Raw genomic sequence first — 9,867 nt, 5'->3', positions numbered from 1 at the left:
CTATATCACTGATGGGCATAAGCCCAAAAGATGCTCCACCACAGCATAAGGACATTTCCTCAGCTGTGTTCATAGCAAATTTATTCATAATATCCAGACAATAGAAACCAACTAGATGACCCTCAACCAAAAAATAGATAAAGAAAACATGATATACTTACATTATGCAATATAACTCAGCTATTGAAAACAAGGACATCATGAAATTTGCAGTCAAATGACTGGAACTAAAAAATATCATTCTGAGTGAGGTACCACAGACCCAGAAAGTCATGTATGAAATATATTCATTTATAAGAAGGTATTAGCCATAATGTACAGGGTAAGCATGCTATAATTCACAAACCCAAGGAAACTAAGTAACAGGGAAGGCCCAAGGGAGGAGGCTGTTTCCAACATAGGCAGTATTAATTTCACAATGAGAAATGAAATTTGAAAATTCTTTTGTATCTTGAATTGATGCATCTGTGGTGGTTTGAATATGCTTGGCCCAAGGAGTAGCACTATTAGGAGGTGTGGCCTCACTGGAGTACTTATGGCCTTGTTGAAAGAAGTGTGGCACTGTAGGGATAGGCTTGTAGTCCCTTCTCCTAGCTGCTAGGAAGCTAGTTGGCTCCTGGCTTTCCTTTGGGTGAAGATTTAGAACTCTCACTTCCTCCAGTGCCATGCCTGGAGGGATGCTGCCAGGTTTCCTGCCTTGATGATAATGGACTGAACCTCTGAACTTGTAAGCTAGTCCCAAGTAAGTGTCTCTTATAAGAATTGCCATGGTCATGGTGTCTTTTCACAGCAATGAAAACCCAAATAAGACATCATCCTCCAGCAATTGTTGTTGAAAAATCATTATAATACTGACAGATGTCAGAATGTCTATGAACAATACTCACAGTCTTCTTCATACAACAAGACCATACCCAAGAGAAACTTTTCTTACCTTCTTAATAGTTCATTCATTTATTTGTTTTTATTTACTTTACAACCCTATCTCAGCCCCTCTCTTCTCCTGCCAGCCCTATGTTCACAAGCCCCTCCCCCATTACTCCTTGCCTTTGTGTGTGTGTGTGTGTGTGTGTGTGTGTGTGTGTGTGTGTGTGTACCAGAAATGGATGGAAGGAGAAAACTGAGTGGGAGATGGGTAGGAAGGGAAACGGGTGGAGATCATGTGGACAGTGGGGATGGAGAGGCTGAAGAAGGCTGGGAGAGAGAAAATCGGTGGGTGGAAGACCTCTTGAGTGAGACAGAGATCTGAGATGGGGAGTCTACCAGGAGTCTATGGGGGTAACCTTAGCTGAGACTCCAAGAAGCTGCAGACTTGGAGACAAAAGTGGCCACTTCCTGTAGCCAAGTGGGATTTCAAATACAGAGGTGGTTACACCAGCCCACTTTCAAATCCTTTGACCCCAAATCTGTCCTGCCTACAAGATGTGCAGGAATAAAGATGGAGTAGAGATTGTGGGACTGGCCAACCACTGACTGGCCCAAATTGAGACCCATGCATGAGAGAGCCTGCCACTGACACTAGCAGTGATACTCTGCTATGCTTACAGACAGGAGGCTAGCCTGTCTTCTAAGAGGCTTTGTCCAGCAGCTAAGGGAAACAGATGCGGAGATTCACAGCCAAACACTAGGTGGCAATCAAGGAGGTGAGTAGAAGAGGGCAGAGAAGGCAGAGGCTTCAAGGATACCACAAGAAGACATGCAGAGTCCACTAACCTGGGCCCCGTGAGGGTTCACAGCAATTAAGACACCAAGCAAAGAACATCCAGCGGCTAGATCTAGGTCCCATATGTTTGTAGTTGATGTGCAGCTTGGTGTTCCTGTTGTTCTCTTCACAATTGGAGTGGGAGCTGTCTCTGACTTTGTTTCCTATCTTTGAATTTCTCTGTCCATTTAATTTCTAGTGGGTCCTGTTCTTCTCCCCTACACTCTCCTACTGAATGCATTGTCCCACACCAAAAATGCAGCAGAATCAAAGACACAAAGTCTACACTGGGCAGGGAAGTAGGTAGGCTAATTGCTGATCTTCACCTCTCCCTCTGCTCTTCCAAATCTATGTCCCAAGTTCCATCCACAGCCCTGTAATAACATGTTTTGCAGCATTTCCCCGCCTCCACCCTCATCTCCAATGGGTTACACAGATTTCTCTATCCAAACTTGAATTAATCAACTAATTGCACTTTTCCTACCTCAAACTACAGAAGACACTCCCTGGGGAAACAAAGGCCATTCTTATCAGTGAACCAAGAATAATTCTAGATCTTCACTCCTTCTATTCATTCAAGTCATGGCATCCATCATTTTAGTTTCTTTTCTACTTCCTACTTCATTGTTGTCATTACTTAATCTTCACCCTATGTCCACACATGGGATGACTTTTACATAAGCATAAGTTGTCTTTTACCTAGTATATGATTTTTATCTTGCAAGTCTATCATCATTAATAGCAATTGAAAGACATCCCTAGGATGAAGTGGGAATCATGAAGGAAATATATCCTCACCCACAGAGACTAGATCACTGTAGTTCTCCCACATGGCATCCTGAACAAAGCCCTCTGAGCAGCATCCAGGCATCATCACTTTTATTGGAAGAAGTCTATGTTCTTTGAAAGGTCATCACTCTTCATGACCCTGACATGAAATTTAAGTTCCCATGGTGTGTGCTGGATGAGTCATTTACTTTGCTAAGGGAATGTTTGTTAACTAATCTATATAAACTGTTTGAAAACTTATGTTCTGAGAGGGAAGACACTGTGACTTATATCTAAAGTTCCAAGAGAATCTCGGAGAAAAACTACTGAAGATGGACCTTTCTTCAGTTATTTACAGTGATTTTGTGTAGGGGTAAGACCTCCTCTTGATCTTTTCCCTGTCCACTGGTGTCCTTATTCTGTTCGTGCTTAGCTAACATGTTGGTGAGACTTTAAGGATATCATTTTGGATATCACTAGGAAACATGATCTCAGTACAAACTTCCTGATCCTCTGGCTCTTCCTCTTCTCAAACAGTCTCTAAGCCTTTGACATACAAATGGTTTTCTACATGCATCATTGATTCGAGGCTTCACAACTCTGCCTGTTGATTGGCTGTGTTTTTCTGTAGTGGTCTGTTTGTTGCAAACAGAAGTTTACTTGATGAGGGGTAAAGATGGCATTTATTTGTAGGTATGAGGACAGATATTTATAGATTGTAGGGATTTTACAGGTTTAATAAATTAGTGCGTGTGGAGTCTCCTTCCATAACCATGACTTCACTAGCACTAAGTAGTTAGTGTGTTTCCATGCTAGTAGTGAGCATGTGTTTCCGTCTGGCTGAGTGGGTCTAAGTCTAATTGTTTACTGTCAAGGTACATGTGCCACTACTTTACCCTTATTTATTGTGCAGTGCTGGTCACTGACGTGGTGAACAGGCACCATAGAGACCTAGGAAAGACTTGGTTGTTTGTCTCTTTGGAAACTATTTGGTACCCATAATAGCTAGCCCCAGGGTGGGGGCATTCAGCACAGTTCCAGCTCAGGAATCTCTGCGCCCTGTTTTTTGACGTGCATGGGGTGCGTCTTTAGCAATGGGTACATCCCTTCCATTTCTCTGGCCAGATAAATAAAGCAGCAATGGGCTGTAGGTTTGGGGAGTCTCTTGGATAGCTCTGGTAAACAATTCAAAAGAACTTCTCAGGGCTGTTATTAGGATTTTAATTAGGTGTTCTTCAGTTCTTAGAGAGAGTGTTCTCAGCTCAATCAAGATACATAACAATATATGTAGCTTTATAAACAGAATTATGTGAAGTTTGGTTTCAAGGTGAATAGTTACTATTATGACTCTTTGCAGTTGTTTTAGATATCCTTATATCCATCCATATTCGCCTCCTTTCCCCTTCCCTCAGGAAGCCTCCTTTTTCTGTTTCCCCATCACATCACTTGAGTCCCATGACAGTTTCAGGCACCTTTTTATTATGTTACCCTCCTTCCTCCTCCTTCTGTATTCACTTCCCTCAGGAATCCTCTTTCCTATTTCCATTACCCGTTCGTCTGTGCTGTGGTATTCACCTTTATGTTCCACATTTACCTTACTGCACATCCCTAAAAAGCTCCCAATTACCCACTGTATTTTTGTGACATGTTTTTGTTAAAAATATCGCTCATGGAATGGCCAACATTAATGATACCTTTCCAGTATAAAATTGAAATTCATTACCCCAAGGTAGCAATAAACGAACACAAGCTTTAATTTATTTATTAGTAATTGACACAAGGAAGTTAATTTAATATTATAGATAATCTGCAACATATTCTTAAAGCTCAAATCCTATAATACAATAGTCTTTTTTTGTTTTTTTTTTTGTTTTGTTTTTGGTTTTTCGAGACAGGGTTTCTCTGTATAGCTCTGGCTGTCCTTGAACTCACTGTGTAGACCAGGCTGGTCTTGAACTCAGAAAGTCGCCTGTTTCTGACTCCCAAGTGCTGGCATTAAAGGCATGTGTCACCACTGCCTGGCCAATACAATAATCTTTACATTGAAGCTATATCATACAAATATAAAAATCCTGTTCTACTGAAATACACAAATGTGCAAAAATTTTGATTTTAGATGGTTATAAGAAATATTAATGTTACAAGTCTTTATGTTTTAAATTATTACTAGTTTAGTCAAATGTAACATGAATTCTATACCATTATTAGTAGTTGATTTCAGAATAATTCTGTATGAAACATTAGTGCATATGTAATCTATTTTCAAAGAAATTGCTTAGTGATATCTTAAGATTTCTATTGCTGTGAGAGACATCATAACCATAGTAACTCCTACAAAGAAAATTATGTAAGGGACACACTTACAGTTTTAGAGGTTTTGTCAATTATCTCCATGTGGGAAGCATGGTGGCACACAGGCAGACATGTTGTTGAAGAGGTAGCTGAGAATCCACATATGGATCAAGAGGAGGCAGGAAGAGTGACAGTGGGTGGACCTTGCTTGAGCATCTGAAACCTCAAGGTCCACCCCCAGAGACTTCTTCCAACAAAACCACACCTACTCCAACAAGGACACACCCTCTAATAATGTCACTTCCTATATATCTGTGCAGGCCATTTTCAGTCAAACCACCAGAGTGAATATAAGATCTATTTCATGGTAAAATGTTTTCAAATTCATACCAGTGTAGAGTTCCTGGTGTGACTCTCCGATATTGAGGAAGGGTTAAATATTGGTTAAAAGCTTCTAACTATACTTCATATTTTAAAGAACATTCTTATTGGGTGAACGGTGTGCCAGTAATTACCCTTGCTTTTGTCTCATGCTTAAATTTTATAATGTGTTCCAAATTTACAGCCTTTGGTAATATTTTCAAAACATTCTTTACATTTGTAGTTTGTTTCTGTATGGATTCCAGAGTGATCTTTCAGATTTGTGAATCAGGTAATAGATTTTGAACATTCTTTACATCTGTAAAGGTTCTCTCATGAATGGATTCTGTGATGTTTTTGAAGAGTTGAGCCCTCAGCAAAACACTTGCCACATTCTTTGCATTTGTAAGGTTTCTCTCCTGTATGGATTCTACAGTGTCTTTGAAGATGTGAGTGCTGGGTAAAGGACTTGCCACAATCTGTGCATTTGTAAGGTTTCTCTCCAGTATGGATTCTGTGATGAATTTTAAGAGCTGAGGCCATGGTAAAAGATTTGCCACATTCTTTACATTTGTAAGGTTTCTCTCCAGTGTGGATTCTGTGGTGGGCTTTAAGAGTTGAGCCCTCGGTAAAAGATTTGCCACATTCTTTACATTTGTAAGGTTTCTCTCCAGTATGAGTTCTGTGGTGGGTTTTAAGAGTTGAGCCCTCTGCAAAAGACTTGCCACATTCCTTACACTTGCAAGGTTTGTTTCTACTGTGTATTCTGTGGTGGGCTTGAAGATGTGAGCCCTGGGAAAAGGACTTGCCACATTCTTTACATTTATAAGATTTCTCCCCTGTGTGGGTTTTGTGATGCCTTTGAAGAGAATAGCTATTAGAAAAGGACTTGCCACAATCTATACATATGTACGGTTTCTCTCCAGTATGGATTCTGTAGTGAGTTTGAAGATGGGAGTACTGGGTAAAGGACTTGCCACATTCTTTACATTTATAAGATTTCTCTCCAGTATGGGTTCTGTGATGTGTTCGAAGACAGGAGCTGCTGGTAAAAGACTTGCCACATTCTGTACATTTGTAAGGCTTATCTCCAGTATGAATTCTGCTATGAGCTTGAAGATTTGATCGTTTGGCAAAGGACTTTCCACATTCTTTACAATTGTAGGGTTTCTCACCAGTATGGATTCTGTGGTGGGATTTAAGAGTTGAGCCCTCAGCAAAAGACCTACCACAATCTGTACATTTGTAAGGTTTCTCTCCAGTATGAAGCCTTAGATGAACTTGAAGAGAGCAGGCATGAGTAAAGGACTTGCCACATTCTTGGCATTTGTATGGTTTCTCACCAGTGTGGATTCTCTGATGAGCTTGCAGATATGAACCTGTGGTAAAAGACCTTTTACATATTTTACATTTGAAAGGTTTCTCCACAGTATGGATTGTATAATTCTCTCTGTGGCCTGAGAACTGAGAAAAGGACTTTCTACATTCTGTAAATTTGCATGGTATTCCTCCAGTTTGAAGCATTTTAAGTCTAGTGAGGCCTGAGGGACTCCTGGAGCATTTCCTAGATTTCCTATATTTTTGTTGAACAAAGGATCTTGGATGCCCAACAAATTTCGAAGGAGAGGTAAACTCCAGTCTATATACTTTATATTTCTGAGGTTTCTCTCTAGTGTGGCTTGAATCATTTTGAGTCATATTTAAATACAAATTGAAGGATTTATCACTTCCCATGAATAGGCATGGTTTTCTATGAATATCATTTACCTTATCCCTCTCAATGCTTGATGTTTCAATTGAGACTTTGCTGTACTTATCAGATCTCTGTCTGTTAAATTCTCCACTAGACCTAATTTCTATACACTGAATACAATTTGAGGACTCATTTAAAACTTTATCCTGCTGATTGCTTGTAGACAGCTTCTCATGGCTATAGTACTGCTGGTACAAAGGTGATTGTGTGCACTGACCAGAGACACCCCTACATCTATCATTATTGTAACAATTCTCTAGAAAACAATTGCTTATCTGTCCATCGCTAGGAGTTACATCATGTTTATACATATCCCAGGAGTTATTACCATGATAAGCGATCTCTGTAAATTGATTGTTGTGGTTATTATGCAGTGCAAAGTTCGTAGTAAGGCCTTTATTATCTTCATGATATCTGTGGTGATATTCAGAAATACCCATCTGATGATGTCTTTCATGTTCTACTGGATTCACATACACAGTCTTATGTTGATCTACATTGCAGTCCCTGTCATCAGGTAGATTTACCTGTTGAGGAAGTTGTAAAGAATTTTCAGTCAAATACTTCTCCCTCTGATAACACTGTATGTGTTTTACTGTGATATTAATCCCCTCTTCTTCACAGAATGTTGAAATACTGCTTAATCCCATATTACATAAAACATATCTCAAAGACTCATATGTACCCCCATGCTACTTCTCAGTGAATTCACACTTCTGTAAAGAGTAAAGTTATATTTTAAAAACTGATGTGAATATTTTCCTACAAGAGTATTCCCACTGTGTATGTGGAAGTGGCCCAGAGTAAGCTGTGTCAAAAATCTGAGATTTTTGATCTCCCCTATCAGGAACATCAGGAGTGGATGTTGCATACAAATCATATTCATCATCCCAGAATTCATGCTCTTCACTGTCACCTCCACATTCTCAGAACTTCCTTACGTGTAACTTTCCGAAGCTGTTACTTCCAAATTTTCCTGGTCCTTCTCTCTGGAGAGATTCTGGTTTGCTCTCTATTTTGAACAGTTCCTTGTTATGAAAACAAAACAGGACTGGAAGGAATGAAAGAAAATCATTATTTCACTTTGTGGACTTAAATAAAAATAATATAGAAATATGATTCAAAAAGGTACACTGCTACAAGGACTGTGCCAAGATGATCTCACCCAGCCTTCAGGTCTTCTGCTGTCAGGAAAGAAGTGTGCTGAACAAGATGGATGCAAGAGGATATCATATGGAGACGTAGTGTATAATTTGTAATAAGTGGATGGGCTGGCCTTAACTCTGTAGTGTAAAAAACAATCCATACAATATTGCACCATGGTGAAAACTGAAACTATTATTCAGTAATAAAAATGGTCTTACTTTCTAAATGCACAAGGAAAACAATAAAAATTGAATAAATGCAACATATAGTTATTCTAGAATAGATTCTTAGTTTTAGATTAAGCAACATATTTCAGAACACTTCAGATTATGCAATACACTTGAAAACAGTGAGTAAGTAAAAAAACAAAGAGGACATGTGAAACAAATGAGAGCTACAAGGCCACAGAACTCAGTGGATGCCATGACAAAAGTTTTAAAATTTCCAAATAATCATAAATTTTGGGACAGTTCATTTTTTCAGATACCTAGAATTTTTTTAAAACAAGAAAATCCCCTTGGTGTACAAATCAAATTTTTCAACCACACTTAATGTAGAACTGAATTGAAACATGACATATAAGAAAGCAGAGCCAGGCATTGGTGGCGCACGCCTTTAATCCCAGCACTTGGGAGGCAGAGGCAGGCGGATTTCTGAGTTGAAGGCCAGCCTGGTCTACAGAGTGAGTTCCAGGACAGCCAAGGCTACACAGAGAAACCCTGTCTCGAAAATCCCTCCACCCCCCAAAAAAGGAAAGCAGAGTTTATATGTATAGATACACATTATTTTTAATGCAATTTTAACTGAAAGAAAACTCTTTCCTCTTCCTTTCCTGCTTAGAGCTCATCCCAACACTCTCCATGCAACTCGGCCATGTACTATAACCTCCTTTCCTTATTACCGGGGCTTTTTTAAACACACATGCACACACACACACACACACACACACACACACACACACACACACACACAAACACACACACAAATATATAAATAAAAACTTTTAGTAAGTCTTTGTAGTTTATGTATATATGGGTTCAGGGCTGGCCACTCTGTATTAAAACAACTAATAAAAGGGCTCAGCCCTGAGAGAGGCTAATTTTCCATGTCTTAGCAGTCATTAGTTACTCAGTTCTTTGGCTAGGCCAAGACATATACAGATGAGATGAATTGGATACAAGGCAACAGAAGGGACTTCATTTCTGAAAGTAGGGAAGTCAATACAAAATGAAAATGAGGTTGTCTGATAGTTTCTCAAGTAAATATTTTTATTTTATTTTATATATATAACATTGTTTATATGTACAATTTATTATATACTATATAATATATAATGTTATATTACTATGTTTTATTTATTTTATATTTGTGTGAAATTCTATACAGTATCCTTGCGAGATACATGAAATTATGCCACCTGGGATGACAAGAGGCCCCAAAAGAACCACAGACTCTCAATAATCCCAATACCAGGCATGAGAAACCTCATTAAGACATTTTTTTGTATATAATCACTATTTGAAAATAAGGATGATTTCAAAAATTTCCCCTTTCCAATCTCTATCGTCTTAAACTCCCTCAAGTTATTTCAGACCAATAGTTAAGACTTCAGCAGTGTAGAAGTTAGGGATGGACAGAGTGCATTGCTTGTTCCTGCTGTTAGATGGGTATGGACTAAATGGGCATCTTTGTTAGTTCCTGATTTTAAAGAGACAGTTTGAGGATCTCACCATTTAGAATGATTTTGGATCTGGATCTACAGTTTCTAATTTGTAGATATGCTGCTCATGTCCCTAATATCTCCCAGACATTTAACATGAAGGGATGTTGTATTTTTTTCAAAGGC

The 9,867-nt window shown here is 38.9% G+C and overlaps 1 protein-coding gene across 1 annotated transcript in view; it reads right to left on the bottom strand.

Moving 5' to 3' along the window:
- Positions 1-270: 270 nt before the first annotated feature.
- The window catches only part of LOC116102082 (zinc finger protein 345-like), a 332,287-nt gene continuing 322,690 nt past the window's right edge, over positions 271-9,867 (bottom strand). Inside the window, exons 5-6 of the mRNA XM_031386274.1 lie at positions 7,817-7,926; positions 271-7,402 (exon numbers count right to left, since the gene is read on the bottom strand). Coding sequence (XP_031242134.1) covers positions 5,456-7,402; positions 7,817-7,926 — 2,057 coding nt within the window. The 3' untranslated portion in view covers positions 271-5,455. The remainder of the gene's footprint in view (positions 7,403-7,816; positions 7,927-9,867) is intronic.

Source organism: Mastomys coucha, unplaced genomic scaffold, assembly GCF_008632895.1.
Source record: "Mastomys coucha isolate ucsf_1 unplaced genomic scaffold, UCSF_Mcou_1 pScaffold21, whole genome shotgun sequence".
Taxonomy (NCBI): Eukaryota; Metazoa; Chordata; class Mammalia; order Rodentia; family Muridae; genus Mastomys; species Mastomys coucha.
This window is presented reverse-complemented; position numbering and strand designations above follow the sequence as displayed.